Source organism: Scomber japonicus, chromosome 21 (assembly GCF_027409825.1).
Source record: "Scomber japonicus isolate fScoJap1 chromosome 21, fScoJap1.pri, whole genome shotgun sequence".
NCBI lineage: Eukaryota > Metazoa > Chordata > Actinopteri > Scombriformes > Scombridae > Scomber > Scomber japonicus.
The window spans coordinates 7,927,088-7,946,617 of record NC_070598.1 but is presented as its reverse complement, the minus strand read 5'-3'; the positions used below and the strand labels follow the sequence as shown (position 1 = coordinate 7,946,617).

The 19,530-nt window shown below is 40.3% G+C and overlaps 2 protein-coding genes across 2 annotated transcripts in view; one reads left to right on the top strand and one right to left on the bottom strand.

Annotated features, from left to right (window-relative positions):
• Nucleotides 1-3,365: 3,365 nt before the first annotated feature.
• On the top strand, nt 3,366-5,303 carry LOC128382600 (kelch-like protein 34). The gene has a single exon (XM_053342600.1). The coding sequence runs from the start codon at nt 3,366-3,368 to the stop codon at nt 5,172-5,174; it is 1,809 nt and encodes a 602-aa protein (XP_053198575.1). The 3' UTR covers nt 5,175-5,303.
• A 5,211-nt stretch (nt 5,304-10,514) lies between these two features.
• Nucleotides 10,515-19,530, bottom strand: part of cnksr2a (connector enhancer of kinase suppressor of Ras 2a) — a 47,045-nt gene continuing 38,029 nt past the window's right edge. Inside the window, exons 17-24 of the mRNA XM_053342320.1 lie at nt 19,396-19,467; nt 18,697-18,764; nt 18,519-18,616; nt 17,713-17,928; nt 16,647-16,788; nt 15,841-16,065; nt 14,848-15,035; nt 10,515-10,712 (exon numbers count right to left, since the gene is read on the bottom strand). Coding sequence (XP_053198295.1) covers nt 10,515-10,712; nt 14,848-15,035; nt 15,841-16,065; nt 16,647-16,788; nt 17,713-17,928; nt 18,519-18,616; nt 18,697-18,764; nt 19,396-19,467 — 1,207 coding nt within the window. The remainder of the gene's footprint in view (nt 10,713-14,847; nt 15,036-15,840; nt 16,066-16,646; nt 16,789-17,712; nt 17,929-18,518; nt 18,617-18,696; nt 18,765-19,395; nt 19,468-19,530) is intronic.

The following is a 19,530-nucleotide window of genomic DNA, read 5'->3' as shown; positions in this document are numbered from 1 at the left end:
CCCCGTGGGCAACTGTATGTTGTGTTGAGTATCTACAAATAAGTGTTAATTGTTTGAAGTGCAGAGCTGTAAGCCTCACAGCTATGTGGGCATTTCAAAACCAGTGCAGTCCAGCTGAGTGTGCACATATAGGCCAAAATCTAGCAGCAGGACATGTTTTATTGCTGTCATTAAATTTGCTTATTATTTACTGATGTGACTACTCATTAAAGAGCCAGAATGTGTCAGGTAAATGGTTGAAGCCATTGCAGTTTCCTTAATGTGACTATGTACTGTACAGTATGGATAGGAATTCTCACAATCAAGTATGTGGTCTTTTTGACACTATATCTTTAGATAAGTCGACTACTGAAGGTTAAGGCAAGTGTAAGACCCATTGTTTTGAACAGAATGAGCATTAATCAAATGTTTGTTATTGGTTGACAGTCATCAGAGCTCTGCAGTCCTCTGTATTTCCATTTCAGGAAGTTGGCATCCTCAGTGAGCCTTGCACATTTGACTACTTTAACTAAATTGATTTGGCTGTCAATCAGCACAGACATCAAACCTACAATAAGTCTTCAGAGGCCTAAAGTTAAGGACTGAGACTGTAATGAATTGTTGAAAAAAATGATTGACTTAGTATTTCTAGAGTGAAGTGGATACTTTTTTAATCTAGTGGAGTTAGGGGTTGATTGAAGCCAGAATCTAGTGGCCATCTGTGGTAGTTGCAGCTTGTTGTCCAATCAAAAATACATTGATGATTCACTCTTGCACTGAGTGACATGTTCTTTCATCACAATAAACACTGGCACTGTAGTCTGTTTTGACTAAATCCTTCATCTACCATCCTTCTGCCAGAAATACTCACTGGAGCACAAAATCTGCAGCTGAAAATAGTCCGCAACAAAAGCACAACTAACCCCTGTTTCAGTTTGTATGCTAAAACTACAGTGCCCAGCTGTTTTAGGTAATGACTTTTTATTTAAGCCCATTCAGTGGAGTGAATAGGTTTGGAGCTGAGAGTCACAAACAGGTTATGAAAGTCAGAAATTATTGAGAGATGGGCCGACACATTGTTGGTTTTGGTCTTTTTTTATTGGATTTCCTGACAAAAAGACAAACACTGGATATCTTTGCCTTTTTTTCTCCTATATGCCTGTCCTCAATTTTAGAACACTTGCTTTATGTAATAAGATTTACTTGTTTTTGTCGTTTTGCAAGAAAGAAAACATCCTCATTGGGGTGCATTAGATAACAAATACCCCACATAAAAAGACAGGATGTAACAGTACACATTTTTAAGGTGTTTAAAGGAGATTATTTCCCAGCAGAAACTTATATTCTTTTCCTGTGGGTGTCAGGAGGCTGACAGTAAACAGAGTCTGCTGTAATACATAAAAACCCACTCCATTCAGGCTAAATTAAATTAAACCTGAAACTCTGACAAAAACAAATTAAAAATTCATGTTCATTGAGATGGAAAATATAGCTAGAGGAGTTTTCAGAGTCATATTACTGCAGACACAAAAAAAGAGCCCTGATATCTCTAACTGTAATATTCTTGTATTACATCCTAGGGTTTTAGTTGGAGTCAGGGGCGTCTCTGTGCATGGAGTCACGCTGATCCCGACCTAAACCTCCAAATCCATCTGTTTCAGGAAGGAATGCAACATTACACACATGCCACCATACACACCACAAGCCCTGACACCCCCCCACACATCTACCCCATTACTGCGCGTATCCATCAACACATCACATGTCCTCATGCACACCGACCAACACACACACGGAGCAGCTGTAGCTAAGTTTAGCCTCCATCAGGTCATGGTGGAATATTCACTGCTGGAGTTTTAACAAACCATATGGGAGGATTTGACATTGTGTGGGAAAGATTAAAAACACTTTGTAGTTTCAAAAAGGTGTGAGTGTGTTTTTTATTTTTTTCTTATTTTCTCCTTTTCTTTTGCGAGTAGCCTGCACGCTGAATTTTGAACTAGTGTAACCCTCCCATAAAAACAAACACTCTCACACACACACAGATACACACTCATCTCTCTGAGTGTGAGCCAGCATCTATTCAGAGACGGTGATCATAACTCACTGCAAAATGTAGGCTGCAGAGAACGCTGCAACAACTTGTAAGTGCACAATAAAACAGAGTTTTTGCATACTGATGTGCATATGTTTGTGTGTAAGCATGTGTTAGACAGACAGTAGCAAATCACTCTGCAGCTCAGGATTAATCAGATGACCGTAAACACGCTGGACAACTTGGAGCCTGACACTGTAAACAAATCTACTCCTTCCCTCATTATGTCTCCCTCCTTCACTCCTACCCTAAGGCTCATATGTCTACATAAAAATAATAGCATGACACTCCTGTGCATGATTTTGAAACACTGCAGGTCATAATGAGGTCACATGCCTCCCAAAAGGGCACAGCTTACCCTAATACAAAAGCTATGTCATACTGGTAAAATCTTTGACAGCCTGGCAAAACGTCTGCCGGTTTGATATGTACCTTGCAAGCGGTGTCTGTGTTTCTATTCCTGTCGCCATGGCGATGAGGGCACAGATAGGTGCCGTGGCAACCGTGCCCTGGAATCTTGGTGCTACGAGCAGCTGTATTTACCAATGAGTTCATCCACTGGGATAGACACTAAACCTTGTCAGGCTGCCTCTGTGTGTGTGTCTGTCTGTGTGTGTGTGTGTGTACGATTGTGTGTGTTTATACATGCATCTGCTTGTGCGTATGCATGAATTTGGGAGATACTCCCTCCCGGACATAGAGAAAAGGGCAGAGGACAAACTCAAAGCCAACAGAGCTGGACACACACAGACAGACAGACAGAGGGCTTTGAGACGGTTCACTTTTAAGGGCCAGGGGGCGGTACACAGTGTGTGTGTATGTGTGTGCAATGGGGGTGGGGGGATGTAGCGGGGGACAGTTGGTTAACCTTCCTATGTCACATGCCCACCGCTGCAGACAGAGCAGGACAAAAACACAGATGGAGAGATCTCGACTAAGGAGAGGCACTCTCCGCTCTTTTCCTCTCAACTCTTTTTGCTCGTTTCCTCCTTCTTGCGTTCAGCGGCCCATTATTATGCTCTCCTACTAACGTCTGATTCTCTTTATGTCAAGCTCTCTTTTGTGCAGCTTGTCGGCTACATCTTTTTTCACTGCACTCATTGCAGCTTTTCATTTGCTTTCTGTGTCTTCCTCTCTCTTCCTCCACATCATTTCACTCTTACTTCTGCCTCCCCTCTACTTCCTGACTAAACTTTAACTCATCCTCTTTTTTGCCTCTTTCTAATAAGCTCTTATCTTCTCTCTTCCTCTCCTTCCTTCCTTCTTTCTTTCTCGGTCTCATTCATTTTGGATGGATAGCTACTCCCTCCTCTACAGTTCCTCGCACAGAACGAGGCTCCTCTCTGGCTTCCAGCGCCTGCGCTCTGACGGGAGGATGTGTGATGTCGTCCTAGAGACCAATGGTGTTTCTTTTCCATGTCATCGCGCCCTTTTGGCCAGCTCCAGCGAGTATTTCTGGGCTCTCTTTGGAGACACTACAGCAGAGAGATTAGCGGGCTCCATTAGCCTCCCAGTGCTAACACCTGATGGTTTAGGTGCCATTCTTGACTTCCTGTATTCTGGCTGGCTCAGCGTCTCAACAGTCACGCTTCCTGACGTCTTGGAGGCCGCCAGGTACTTGCAAGTGGACACGGCTGTGGCGATATGTGAGCGCTTCATTACTGATGGGTTATGTGCTGAAAATTGCTGTTGCTATGCTAACCTGGCTGAGCGCCATGGACTTTCAGATGCACTTGACGCTGCCAATTACACCATTGCCATGGAGATGGGGACGTTACTACAGGAAAACAGGGATGATCTTCTCGGGCTGAATAACCAATCACTGATGGCGGTCATTGATGCAGACGAAATATGTGGCGCCAAGGAGGTGGAGCTCATAAAGCTGACTCTGGATTGGCTGGAGGAGAATGGGCCATTCCCTTTGCTGAAATCAAATTTTCTACTAAGTCATCTGCGATTTGGATTGGTCGCCCCATCTGACCTCAACAGCCTCAGCCATGCCCACAGAGCCATGACCACCCCTCTAATAAGAAGCCAGATGAATCAAGCATTGGTGTACCACAGTATGGACTCTATTCAGCCAATCAAACAAAGCAGACAATCAACACTAAGAGCGTCACCCAATTGTGTACTGCTTGTGGGTGGAGGGTCCAGTGCAGATTGGCCAGAGCAGGAAATGCTGATGTTTGACCCAAGAAGCAGGAAGTTTTCATCTTTGAGTTCCAGTCTCCCACTGCGACTGAGACGTCACTGCGTGTGCTCAGTGGGAGGCTTCCTCTTCTTGATTGGAGGAGAAGAGGTGAAAGAGGGAGATGAGGATGGGAAGGAGTCCGTCATCGTGGGAACATCCAAGCAAGTGTGGAGGTACGATCCTCGCTTTGACTGCTGGAAGCAGATGGTGTCCATGCTGCAGAGACGGGCGGAGTTCACCTGCTGCGTGGTGGAGGATGTTATTTATGCCATTGGGGGACGACACATTCAAGCAGACACCAACACATACACCTCTGTGGCTTCTGTTGAGTTTTATGACATGGCCATAGGAGCGTGGAGGAGAGGGGCACCAATGGCTCGAGCTCTTCGCGGCCATGCTTCTGCCGTGCTTGAAAATGGCATCTACGTGTCAGGAGGTATCCCGGGCAACCAAGGCAGCATCAATAGTAGTAACCAAGATGATAACCAGACTGAAAACAGAGATATCAGCAGAGAAGTCCTCTACTGGGACCTCAAAGGTAGAGTCTGGGAGAAGCGGGCGTCCATGTCCATCGCCAGGTTCTGTCACCGCATGGCAACTGCCAACGGCTACATCTACGCCCTGTTAGGGAGATATGAGCCCTTCTGCGATATAGAACGCTACGATTCCCAAGCAGATCACTGGACTCAACTCAAACCACTTCTCATTGGCTCCTTCAGCTACGGGATGGTGTCAATGCCGTCTGGGAATCTTCTGGTATTCGGAGGAAGAAAATGGAGCGAAGGACAGGAAGTGATAGTGAAAAGTGTGCTGGAATACGATACTAAGAAAGATCGCTGGAAGGAAATCTGTCAGCTCCCCAGACCTCTAACTGGGACTGAGTGCACATTATTGCCCCTGCCAGAATGAAGTGCACACAGTGTGAGAGCATTTTTGACAAGAAAGTGACAGTTCAACTTTTAAGTAAGAGCAACATAGCCTCAAAATGCTACGCAAAATTGTTTGAGAAAGTCCATTTGTATGTGTCTGTCAAGTGAAAAGGTTACCTAACCGGTTAGGGGAACTAAAACTAGTGGGTTTCATAAAAACAAAGTAAAACCTATCTCTCATAAGAGAAAGCCTTGGTGGCCTGTGGTGGAAAATGAAATTGGGTTGTCAGAGATAAAATGGTTACCACAACCTTTGCCTAGTAGTAGTTTCCCCCTACTTCTGGTCCTTATGCTAACTTACACTAACCATCTCCTGGATGTGGCTTCATATTTAACAGACAGATATCTGCTCATTGAACTCTCACCAAGAAAGCAAATAAGCGTATTTCAAAGCTAATAACAAGATTAAATAAGCTAAAAGGGATGTTTTATTTTATTTGGTTTTTATTTTTTGTGTTTATGTACATGTCAGATCACTGAGGCTGAGCTGACTGATTGTTCACTGAAACTGAAAAAGGAAAAAAAAAAGATGCAATCCCACTCTGCAGCTGTTTCTATACTTATAGATGATACTGCTATGGGGAGAAAATTAGAGGCTTAAGTTCCCAGATTGAAAATGACAAGCAACGAATAGCGAGAAGTAAGATAAATTGTGTTTTGGCAATGATATTCCTGTGACCGAATGTGACAGTGTGCTCAGAAGAGAAATAAAAGAGGGAGCTACGGAGAGAGATAAGGAGGGATTTTGAGAACAAATGGGGGAGATTTAGTAGGAAGAAGGTAATTCTTGAATAGATTTTCAGGAGGAGGCTGAGCCTTGCTGCAGAGGAGGCTATCACACAGCAGGTGAAAGGAGAGAAAGGCAACACAGCAGATAATGGTTCAAAACCATTATCTGCTGTGGGGGAAGGCATCTTGGAAATAAAAACAACAGCAAAAGCTAAGCTGAATATTTTATAGAATATGTAGATGCATGTGACATTCCTATTTATTTACTAGTGATGAATAATTTAAGTTTTCTATAGGGTCGATGAAAGAATGGAAGCAAACTGAGGATATTGAGCTTTTATTTTCTGCTTACTTTAATTTTCACTTACTCCATCAGCACTGACCACTAAATTGGACAAAGAAGGTAAAAGCTGCAGAGTAGGAAAAGCATTATATTATATGCATGATTTGTTTCTGATAGCTAGGTGACATGCTGGAGTTTATTATTAATGGCCTTTTGTATTTGTTTTTACTTCTATTTAATCCTGAATACACACCTGTACTGTCTGCATTAATAATGACTTATTTACTATATTTCATTATGTCTACAGACAATACTGGATTCAAAATTCACTCAATGTCAATGAAACTATGTATGAAAAAATGTGCTGAACTCAGGTACTAGAATTTCAAATTGTGTACATACAGGCACCTTTCGTTTTATACACATTTTATGGGCTTTTTAATTGCCTATTATTGTCAAAATGTTTGTATTTAATGCAGTTGTACACATTCCAATTGGTGATTATCATTAAGTAATGATTATGTAATATTAATTCTGTGTAAAACTGTGAGAGTGATCAGACCTGCAGAATATGAACCTGACAAAAAAAACCTGAATAAATGTTACATTCATTCAATTTCTAATAAGAGCCAATAAAACTGGATTGGAAATGACTGGATATGCTGTGTCTGTTTACTGTAGTATCATCTTTTCTTTATATCTAGCAAAAAATGTCACTAAATAATCTTTAGAAGCTGGTATAAAACTGGGGAAAGGACAGCTGATGCTAAATTTTAGATAGCTTTTTGAAAAATCATCTAAGCTCAACTACCCTGAGGCACACTGCTTTAAATTTCATCTAAATATTTATTTAATGACTTAAGAGGAAATGTGTGTTTTGTTTGGATGTATCAATCTTAGCTGACATTCATTTTTACTTCACAGTCTCTCCACGTTTCTTTTAATCCTTTTCTATTCAGACATGACGCACAATAACAATGAAGTTCATATGGTCAGTGTGTCACTATTGTTAGCTCCACATGCACACTACCCGGCCAAAGTATGCAGACACATTACACTCGTGATTATTTAACATCTTCATCCAGAATCAGATGCATTATCCACAACTTTTGGAGCATGGCTGAAGGAATTTGTTCCCATTTGCCCACCGTTATATGAGAGAGGTCAGCCACTGATGTTGGGTCACAAGGTCTGGCTCACAGTCAGCATTCTAGGTCATCCCAAAGATGTTTACCCCATAAAGTTCTTCACCACCAAACATGGAAAATATTTTTTAATGGGCCTTGCTGGGTGCATGGGTGTCATTGGGGTTTTTGATGCTGTTGATATAAAGGTAGAAGCAAACTATTGATGAATAAATATGCCTTCCTTCCTCTATTTTTTATACTTTTTCTCTGTGTTGTCACATATATTTCTCTGGTTTTACTGGGTATATGATATTTGGTACATGCAAGCTCATTTTTTAACAGCCTATTATCTGACTAGTGTTTTCAATAGCTTTATAAAAGACTCAATGCATTTATGTCTGCTCAGTAAAACCTGAATATTTCACTCTTTGTGCAGCTTTCTAAGATCATTTCACATATAGCTAAAGGGGTTAAATTAAAAAGAAGAAGCCTATTTGCTCATATACTTTTGTAGCATGCACCTCAAGTCTAGGGACCACTACTCTTTTCCCATTGGCTCCCAGACTTGAGATCCACAGCTGGACCCTCTTGGACAAAAAGAGTAATGTTGTAAAAATGTTAGTTAAGCTGTAATTAAAGTGATGAGTATTAGAAATAGCCAGTTGGGAGAAGGAGAAGAGTTGAGTTGCTAAAACGGAGCATCTCTGTTGGTTTGATATAGACTCTCTCTCGCTTTTGCTGACAGAGACAGTACAGCAGCTGTTTCCAGCGCTCGTCATCTTTCCCCACATCCTGTCAGTGGGTCCCCCTCCTGGCCGCAAAATCAAAACAAAACCACCAATACATCTTCATCCAAATGACCAAACTTTATTGATCCACCCCTCTTCTTCCGACAGAACATATTGAATGATCACGTATATAAATACTGTTTTTTTTTTTTTATAACCATAATTTATAGCTTAAACATTAAACAATTTTTACTCAACGACAGTCGGTCCAAAAATAACTGAATTAGAGAACATCATCCAAGACACTTAGTTTGCACTCTGTAAAGAGACATCTGCTGTATCTAGAGATTTAAAACACAAAAACAGAAAAGGAATATTGTGTTTATCTACAGCAAAGACATGCTACTACAACCAGCCACGGCGAGCAGCATAGAAAGAGCATTCAAACTGAGTGTGTCTCTGTGTGCTTATTGGTGTGTGTGTGTGTGTGTGTGTGTGTGTGTGTGTGTGTGTGTGTGTGTATGTATGTTTGTGTGTACGATTGCTTTCATAGCTTTGTGCAGTCTCTGAGTATTTAGTCATTTGGCAGCAGCGTACAAATAACAAAACTAATATATTTTTTATTAGATCCATATTTCAACTCCTACGCATATATTTCCTCATATTCTCTATGCATGCATGCAGGATAGGGAGAGGCAAATGGTCTCCGAGGAAAAATCCACCATTGAAAACTTTTATCCTGTTAAGTATGATCAATCTGTGACGTTTATAAAGAGTTACTTTCTAATAAAGGATATTGTTTTGTTGCGTACCAACCTTCCCTTAACCTTACTTTTAACTTCAATTTGAGATTTATTTATTTATTTTGTATGCAGCGTGAAGAACCTTCTACTTGCTGTTGACTCATATGCTTGTAGTCACCATGGTGACCATACCTCAGGTGTTATAATGAGGACAGAGCTGAAAATCAAATCCACTCTCCCTTTTAAAAGATATTTAATATATAATATAATCTTACTTTGAACAGAAAAATAATGATATCTCATGAACTTTGCAAAGACTTACTTAAATTTAACATTGATTCAAATCTGAGTATGAGCCAAAAGGAAGGTAGACTAGATTTCAGAGTCTGAGAGAAAAAAAAAAACATGGAGTTGGAGGATGTTTTTAAAGTTAACACCATGTCTTACTGCAGGTTATTTCAAGGTCTTTCTTTCAGGAAGATGTTGTACTAAGCTTCTGTATCAAAAATGAGGTGATTTTATGTAAAAGTAAAATAACGCATTAAAAAAACAACAAGGAAGTGTAGTGTGTTATAATATTTGATAAAATCATTTTAGTGTTACCATCAAGAGGAAATATCAGTTCAGCACTGTTGTTGTAGGTGGAATAATGTGACAGTTACAGTGAAAGTCGGATCAGTGAGACGGTGAGATTTCCCAGTTGATTCAAAAAGCATCATGTCTTGCAGGTGTATTGCTCTTTTCGCTATACTGTCACCATAGATACTTGCATCACATCAGTTATATGCAAGAGTAATACAAAATACCACAACATTAGGCTTCTAAATGCAAGACACGCTCTAACCAGCTGTGTTAAAACAGCGTAAAAGTATTTTAAGGTGAACTTTTCCTTTAAGTAGGTCCTATTCCAGGAGGCTATCCAGTGTGCATGCTCCAGGTCCAGCCCAGCACAGTACAGTACATAATCCTACCAAAACCAGCACAAAACAAAGGTCTCTAAAACTAGATAGAAACTGAGACTACTTCATTTAAAAAAGACCTGTGCTTATTGTTCTCTGCTGTAACACTCATTGTACAGTAAATATCATCATAGACATCAAGTATAAGGCTTGATAGAATACAATGTATGTCACTCAGCGGTAATGAAACTGTCTATGAGACACTGTGCAGTCAGTATAAACATGGCACAAGAAGCAGGATGAATGGCAGCTCATAAAGATATTGTTGTACTATTCCATCGCATGAGAGCTCAGCGTTGACGTGATGAAAAATGTCCAAAGTGTTGTTGATTCCATATGTTTTCCTTGGAGAGTATTTTAAGGTATAGATCACAAAAGATAACATGTAATACTTAACAGTTTATCGTCCGCCCCCGAGCCAGCTGGAGTGGCATAACCAATGAGCTCGTAGATTGATGTGACATGAGGGGCATGGATAAACCCACTGCTGCGTCTCCTTATAAAGCTGTCGTGTTGCACATGTACACTGTGGCAGCTGAAAGCGGATCAGGATGTTGAAGTCAGGTTGTTCCTACTCTCCTCTCCTGACACAATCCATCACTATCTGCACTGATGCGAAACTTTCACTTTCGCAAACCCCCAGGTGCATCCAAACATCACCTGCGGTTTTTATTCAACTCTCTCTAGAAATCAGGAGAAGAGGTATGTGTGGGTGCAGGTGTGTTTTAGAGTATGTGTGTGTGTGCGCAGGTCAGACATGGGTCTCGATGTAGGAGTGTGTGTGAGAGAGCGAGGGGGTCAGGGGCGGGCCGGGGTCTGATTCAGCGGTCGTATTTGGCTCCTGAGAGAACAGCTCCTGATAGGCTCTCTTCCACTCCTGGAACTCTGCCGAGGACAGCTGGGGATTGGCCAACAGCCTGTCAATCAGCGCTAGCTCCCCCTCCCTGTCCTATGAGGATGCAGAAACACAGGAGGGCAGGTCACTTTTTTTCTTTTTTACTTTTTTCTTTTTTAAACTACTATGGCTTAAAATGGAGACACACGAAAAGCAAGACAAACATTTAAGGGGATACACAAAGTTTTTGGGAGATTAGAAATTCTGAGGACACAGGATGAGGCAAATTTGTGATTTGTGATATTGCGTTATACAAATAAAATTGACTTGATTTCAGATATTATGTGAAAAGTTAGAAAATTTGAGTTTGTAGCTGCTCTAATGCTTAATCATAAGCAGGACACCACTTTCCAATAAGAGACCCTTTATATAGGGTTTGTGTTGCAACTAATGGGTCAATTAAATGTAAGGCGTTACTAAGAACTACTTTTGGTTGCCAAGTTGCCTGGTGTTTAAACTACTCCGGCATAAAGCTTACTTTGTCTTTTTAGCTTAGTTAATTCATCAGGACTATGACTAATAAACTACTTTATCTGGAAAAAAGCAAAGGAGCATCTGGAGCCAGCTGTTCATAAGTTCAAACTTAGCCTAGTTATGACAGAAGTGATTACTGGAAATTCACGGATCACTGAATTCAAAACCAGTTGCACCACTCAAGCTAATTTCCATAGAGATTAGTTGTTAGCAACCAACTTCCAGGTTTAAAGTTAGCAAACTGAATTAACCAACTGACAAAGCTAATGTTAGCATGTTCATACAGTATGTGACCTGTATACAAGCTGAAACTTTTTCACAGAATAAAGTGGGCCTATACTGTACCTCCAATTACCAAACATTAGGTCAATAATGTTAGACTAATTAATCCCCAAATAACCTTGGTTAGCTCACCATAATGAAACTGTGTGAGTACCACTGATTGTAAAAGACAAATATTTCTCTGGATATGTGGACATAATTAGTACAAAGTTGTACCTAAATTCACAGGATTCACAAGGATTGTTTGGCCCCTGAAACCATGTTTCTATTGTTGGGTGTTTTTTATGTTTCCTAGCAACCAATTAAAGTGTTTACTAGATAAGACATTTCTGAAGGTTTAATGGTGCAACCTGATCACTGGTTTGAAAATAGCTAGTAGGTACGAAGAACTTAGGAAGGACAAACACATACATTTAGTGATGGGATTACAAACAGCTGGTGCAACCTGGTCCTGTTGCAGATGTTATGGATTATCATTATAATCTTTTATCACTGCTTTATTTACAGTTTTACTTATAGATGACTTACTTTTGCTTCTTGCTCATTTGAAAGGGCCTTTTAAGTATTGATTGATGACTGATCATTGATCAACATTTTAACAGCAGAATTGATGCTTGACTCTCATGACTCATGAAACTCATGACTCTTTACCAGTGATTTACTAATATTTACAGCTACAATCTTGATGCCGTATTAGAAAGAGAGAGAGCCATTTAACTGCAGATTTTATGGGCTTAAGTGTTCCCATTAAGAGCTTGTAACTGATATAATAGGTTATAAGTAATAGGTTATACTTATGTACCCCTTTTAAAGGGTGCGTTATTAGCAATTTTAGATGAAATTGGAAAAATAGTACCTACTGTACTAAGTGCTTCTTTTCTAGTTTGCATAAGAAGTGGATAACAATAATAATAAAAATAATAATAACAATAAAAAGTAAACCTAGATTAATTAAACATACTGCAATTGCAATGTTTAAATTTGTGAAGAAAACAGTGACCTTGGGTTAATAAAAGTTAAGCTTTTTCCTACACTGTAATTTATCCTTATAAGTCAGTTGGCTTAAGTTGCTGTCACTCAGCATGTTGAGACTGAACAAAAACAGAATTTCTACAAACTGTATATTACTATCTGATTTTCATCCAGTGAAGACAACACAAAACAAAACAGCAGATTTTTGCAAAAGCAAAGTCCCAGATATCTAGAGATGTGTCTTAGTCATGCTACTAAAATAAGACTGCAAACTGTCTTTCACAACACAGTGTTGTTGACGTCACATCCAGAGTGCTGTTAGCCAGCTGTGATGGCACTATTAAACATATGAATCTCCTCTGTCAGGTTGTGCACTCGTGACTCATGAACTTGTGTGGTTTTTGGATGGATTTTGGAAAAAGATAGATAGAAAATATGCATGTCTTTGTTGTTTCCACAGCAACCAGTGCAGATAAACTGATGTGGCCTCAACCCACAAAAAAGACCTGATCACTTGTGAAGGCAGAATTCAGACATTTTCGACATGTTAGATTTGCCTGTTGTCAAAGTGAAAAGACTCCACCAGGGATGACTTTGGTGTCAACTGTATGCTCTCGTTGTTTGATTTATCCAAACTCTCCAAACTCCCCAAACTTGGTGTATTATAGATGCCAGACAGGGAACAAACATGTAAGCCCCTCCACCCAACCTATACCAGCATACAGGGGCAGCCAAAGCCACAGATCCTCACAAAAAGCCACTGTAGCAACACGCACAAGCGACAAAGCCCCTTACGCCCTCGCCAAACATCCCCGCCCATACACAGATGAAGCAACAAAGATACAAACTCTAGAGACAAAAAAAAAAAACAGCCACAACGGAAAAGCCATTTGCAGGCACCCAGCTCAGTAACATAACCACTGCTTATGTAGCATGAAGCCACAGATGGCTGATTTACAAAGCTAGATAGAAAAGACTCAAACCAAACCGAAGAGACAGACTGAGACAGATGACTGCAGCAAAACTAACAAGACAGAGACATTTTACAGCATGTGTGTGTGTGTGTGTGTGTGTGTGTGTGTGTGTGTACATGTGTGCGTATGTGTTTAAGTGTATGTCAGGGTAAGAAATGAAAACTAAAAACACATGTGACATATGCTGTTGAGGTTTAGGCCTTAAAGTGCTCATTCTTTCATTATGTAGTGGATACGTTTTAAAAAAGTAGATTTTGAACAGAAAAAAACAAGATATAAATTTTAAAAAGTAGGAAATATTAGCACCATGAAGTGAGTTGTATCAGAAAATCCCACAAACTACAAACTACTAAATCAATGCATTCTTAATACTTAAAAATACTTCACAAATTGAAGAATGAAAGATAGGCATGTGAATGAAATTGCACCATCGTCTTTGTAAGCATTGTGCAAATCAGTGAAATACAATATGTTGCAATTTAATAGAAAAAGAAATGAGTCATATAGTTGGGTTTTTTTTTTTTTTTTTCAAAACTGACCATTCGCAAAGCCCAGCCCCCCTTATTACCCCTTAGTTACTGTTGCTATGTCTATCATGCTTTCTGTTCTCCCTAATCACATATGCAGTTTATGCTGATGAGGTGGCAGTTTCACCATTCGCAGTTCTGAGTAATCTTAGTATTCAATGTGTCCTTTACTTTTCTCAGAGCAGGCTTCTGGTTGATGACCATGCTGGCTAATGTGACATCACATGCAGCTATCTAGATAATTAAGCATATGTTAGCACCATAAGTGGGTTGAAAACAATGTCTCAAGCTGACTTGTTAATGTTTCTAGCATTTTTGTTTTGTTTTTTTTTCAAATTATCAGACATGATATTGTGCTAAAACACTGAGACTAAGGCTGCATAATAAAAGCTGCATAAAAGTCATCACCCTCAATAGTTGATGATCCATGTAGCTGACACTGTACTGCAGTGTAAAGCTTCTTACTCTTACTATTACTAGTATTAGAAGGAAGATGTAATTTAAGACCGTTATTTAATTTGACTGTAACATAATACTGTTTGAATGTCATGAGTAATGAATGTGGCTTTTTTTTAACATAATGAAAAGCTCTGTGGAAGTAGAGCTCAGTTACTACTGTAATATCAGCTTATGTAGAACAGTCAAACAGTCAAACACTGATTAATCCACTCCATATTTGCTCTCGAGTGTTTGGTCTCAGAAAGGCTAAGACAAAGACATTTTTATATACTGGGTATGAGCTCAATCCAAGGCTTTACAGGAATAGTGCGCCTAGTTACGGTTGCCAAGCTGTGATTGGACACATGCAGTTTTTTTTTTGGAGGGGGGGGGTTTAGTGAATGGTCTATTGCTTGAGTGAAATGCTTGGAAATACCTTCAATCTTATCCTGGTGTATATGCTTTTGTCGAAATGATTTCATGTGTACATTCTTATGCTTGTGTATGAGCGTATAAACAAACCTTCAGTGTGGAGCTCAGTATGCGGAGGCGGTGCAGACGCTCGTTGAGCTGAGGGTCGGCTGCCCGTCTGAGGAAGGACTGCCTGAACTCTGACTGACCTCTGGCCTCCGACGCGCGTCCTAGAGGACACACTCCCCCCTGCTCGCACGCACGAAACAGGTCGCCCAGGGATGCCCCCTCACTGCCGCCTTCACACAGACAGAGAGAAAGACAGAGTCACGCATTTAACGATGATTTAAACTCTCTTTCTCTATTCACAGTCATCACAAGACTGGAAGCTACAGGGGAGAGAACTGTTGAAAATCTGATTTGGTTTGGTCATATCTCAGAGCAACCACTGGAGGACAGCAGCACACATCAACATTGTATTATACAGTATAATGACTTGTATTAGACAGTGAAAAATCTATTTCCCTTTCAGCCTGAGCCATGTCCTCTTCACTCTGGTAGTTTTGTTTCCTGTGCTTCACTAATTGTATAAGAATTCACACATATTTCACTGTATTTGGAGAGTTTTTGATATCATTTCTTACTCTCATACAAATGCAGATATCCCCTGATTACATAAGTCAGTCTTGTTTACGGCTGGCACTTTCTTCCTGTACTGTGTCGGCCTCACCTTGGCAACCAGTCCGCCATTGTCTCATTAGCCTCATTAGATTAGTACAAGACTGGAGTGACTGTTACCCTACTAGATACTGATGATGATTTAAATGGAAATGTGTCTGCCTGAGAGCGTTATTATTTCTGGCACATGTATTGACGTCACATCTTCACCTTAAAAAATCTCCGCTCTTTTTCTGTCTCTGGTGGTTATTATTCAGTGAGAGACAGATATTTTTCTTCTTTTCTGCGTTCTCTTGACGTCCATCCACCCACACGTTAAAAAATCTACATGTGTTAGCTTTGCTGCTCTTTCTGTCCACTCTTTCTTTCTGTCCATTTCATTTACATGTATGCTCTTGAGTCTCTCTCACATGGACTTAAACTCACCGTTGTGTGTTTGCTGTTCTTCTTTTGCAGGGGGTATGAGGAGTGTGTGTAGGTTGCTGTCTCGTGGCAGTGTGAAGCTGCGGGGTTTCCCTCCCTGGGTTGCCATAGGAATGAGCCTCTGCATCGCCACGGGCAACGGGACATTTCTCTGCGCAGGAAGGGTGTAAACAGCTCCGGCCATCATAGTCCCACCACCGGGACCAGGCTCGGCAAAGACGGCGTCCTCTGTGATATAAAAGATGATAAAGACTTATATTTTTTCTGCCATCATTTTTTTTTACAGAACATAAATTACTGTACATAAATATAACATATGTATGACACTTATTTTTGCCAGGGTTTATAAATTAAACATAAATAAATAAAGACTATTCTACTGCATGTCCAATCTAAATCTCTCAAAAGCATGTTTTTGTAGATATACTTGGTGAGTTCATATTCATCACCAGTTATCTTACAGTATGCCAAATAAACTATTTATAGAGTGATACCCCCCTCGCCCCCCCCCCAAAAGAAGCTGTCATAAACAACTCTGAAAGAGTCTGCAAAAGTACTGCATCAAGTCTTTTAGTTTAGTTTGAATTGATTTAAGTGAATGATGCGGCATAAAAAAAATTCAATAATGCATGAAAGCATTGTAAAGGAATAAAGGATTGTGAAAAAAAGTGCTTATAAATACCAATAAAGGACAATAACATGTCAAATTGAAGCCTGTCTGCACAATAGACTTAGTTAGAGTAAGACTAAAAAATATAATTATATTCCACAGATATCTGAATTTAACCTCTGGTTGATCTGTGTGTTACCTAATGGTCCTGTTTGTAAGTAGTGCAGTCCAGCCTCGGTCAGTGGAGTTTCAATCAAGTCCTGCCAGGAACGTCTCTGCGATGAGGAAGAGCGGCCCGGGGACCCTGTCTCACTGCTGCCCCCTGCCGGACTGGAACGGTACTACAGAAACGGAAACAGACAAACCATTTGACTTTTACCTTCTTAAACAATATTATCAAGCATTGAGAATGATTTGACTGCATGTCGAGTGGTGAGTATTTTAACGCTTCTTGAGATCTATGCTCCCCAGTATTGAGAGGGGGGAGAGGTTTATTGTTTTAAACTTGCTTAGCTAAGTAGCTATATATGAATAAGATTTACTAAGGTTTCCATATAAATAGTGTATTTTTGTTATTTCATGTGTGTCGTTTTTTAAGCTCCTTCATGAAATTCCCAGATTTGGCTCATTTTAAAAATTAATGTTGCCCCTAGAGGCTGAACTGTTCATTACTCCCCACAACACAAAAGTATTGAAGGAGTAGACAACAGAATGCTACTTCATCAAAGACTTAACATCAGTGGGCCTAAAACAATTTTTATTTTGTCCTGAGGGTTATGCTGGAACATAATTTATAAGGTAATTCAAACCATAGGAGTCCCTGCTGATTAGGTTTATGTATAAATGTAATCATCCCATCAGTTTGTATTAATCAGCACATTTCATGCCAATTATATTTTGGCATTGCATTGTGTGCAAATTTGACATTTTAGCCTGAAGGCATCCCAGGAGCAAAGTCACCAGCTGTGCAAAATGGATAGTGTCCACTCTCTGGGAACAAGACTGTGGCAAACAGCCAATAGGAATTTAAACAGCTGTAAAATCGTCCTGATAGTGGCGCAACAAGAAAGACATCAGGATTTATTGTGTGGGGATGATAAACACTGACTGATAATTTCATGGAGTTGAGATGATGGACAGATATATGGACCAGCGAACCGTAACCATTACTTACCATTTAGCTTAAGAGCTGCTCATTACCTGTATTGTCTTATTCCAATTACTTAAATTTACATTTACTTATGTTTGAACATCATCATACACACCTCTACAGTATCACACCGATACTGCACATCACTGCTGTTGCTGCCCCCGGGCTTCCTGCCACTGTGTGTGGTGCCTCCCCCTAGAGGACCAGGGTGATACTGTGGCTCTGCTGCTGTGGGGGGCTCTCCACAGAGGAAGTCTTCCTGGGAAGAGCGAGAACGAGATGTCTCCGTGGAGGACAATCGAGTGGTCCTGCCTTCCAAGTAGGCGCTCATCTGATGGAGAGGAGAAGAGTGGCAGATGCCAAATGATGGCCCTTTCCTCATTCAGTTTTAATGACTCCAGAGAAGGAATTTTTTCAGCAAGGGAGTGAGATGACTGCCAAGATTGGGGCATGTGTGCGACTATGTGTGTTTGAATGTGCACAGAAAAGGCAAAAACTCTATATAATGAGGATTTTAATCTATTATTACCTTTAAACATATCCTGCCTGTGTTTTTGGCGACCCTTTTTATTTTAATAAATCTGAGATATCTGCCCCTTGGCCAGAAAAAGTTTTGGACTAAAACGGTGCTGTAAGAGCTGTTGTTGTGTTTGCCTTTAATTTTATTCTAGGCTAAAGCCCAAAGACAAAGATGCTTAATGTAGAGCAACCAGTTCCAGGGCCAAATATAGCACCAATTATACCAAATTTAGTCCTACCACTCCCTGCAGGCTAAATCGGCAATAATTTTAAGTATTAAAATGGACTGCGGAGGAGAAGAAAGCTAGATTTTGGCCTTTGAGTCCAATATGATCTTTATACAAGCGGGTAAGTAAGCATGTGTCAGTGTCCATGTAATACAGTCATGTGTGTGTGACTCACTGATGGAGGCCGTGGGTAGGTATCATATGGAGGTGGGGGACTGTCCTGTTTGGGGCTGGAGGTGGCGTCATCCTCGTGTTCGCTCTCACTCCAGTAATCTGCAGGAAACCCACACACATACTGTCAGATAGATACTGCGGCATCTCTCTCCATCTATCATTACTGAATGAACTCTCACCCTGCTCCTGGCGTATCCTCTCTCGTTCGGCGTAGCCCACAGCTGCCATGTTGAGACGACTCAGCCATCTAACACAAGAAAGATTCATGGATTAATTATATACCCAAACACATAATTGGAAGCATCACACGCTATGAGACAAATAAATCACAAAGAGTATAACAGACCAAAGGGAACTCGAGACACTGAATATAACTAAAAGGGGGAAATATAATATATTCAAATAATGATAGCTTAGTGAAGGTAAACAATAAGTTTGCATCACTAAAATGGAGAAAATGATCAACTCAATGGAGGTTCCTTATGTGTTTCGCTGTGATGAATCATGTTTGTATCACAAAATATATTTCTTTCTCTCACAAAATAGTAAAACAAGCTATACAGTAAAACAGAATACTTGTATGCTTTCACTTAAAAATCTGTTTATTTGTGGATTTGTGTTACATCTTTGTTGTGATAGTAAAGAACATGGTCTTTGTGACTGATTATGTGAGAGTCTTTGTCTGACATGCAAATATATTGTAAACTATGTTTTGTAAACGGATCACTCCCCAACGTACCAGGCCTCTTTTTTTTAACACCACATGAAAAACATATTTGTTTGGTGCTTTGGGGACAGTAAATAGGAAGCTGCTCTGTTGCCACCCAGCAGGAAGGTTGCTCCCTACCGCATAACCTTCATCCATGTTTAGCATTTACCTGTTCATGTCATCCACTCCATCTGCTGCAAAGTAGAAACTCTTGACCTTGGGGTGACACGCTTTGAAAGCACTAGAGAGACAGAGGGGGGAACAGAGGGAGTTATTTTTTGCTGCCACACATTTATAAACACAG

Bases quoted from the DNA above. Each gene is read 5' to 3' on its own strand.
- LOC128382600 (XM_053342600.1), top strand. From the start codon at position 3,366: ATGGATAGCTACTCCCTCCTCTACAGTTCCTCGCACAGAACGAGGCTC.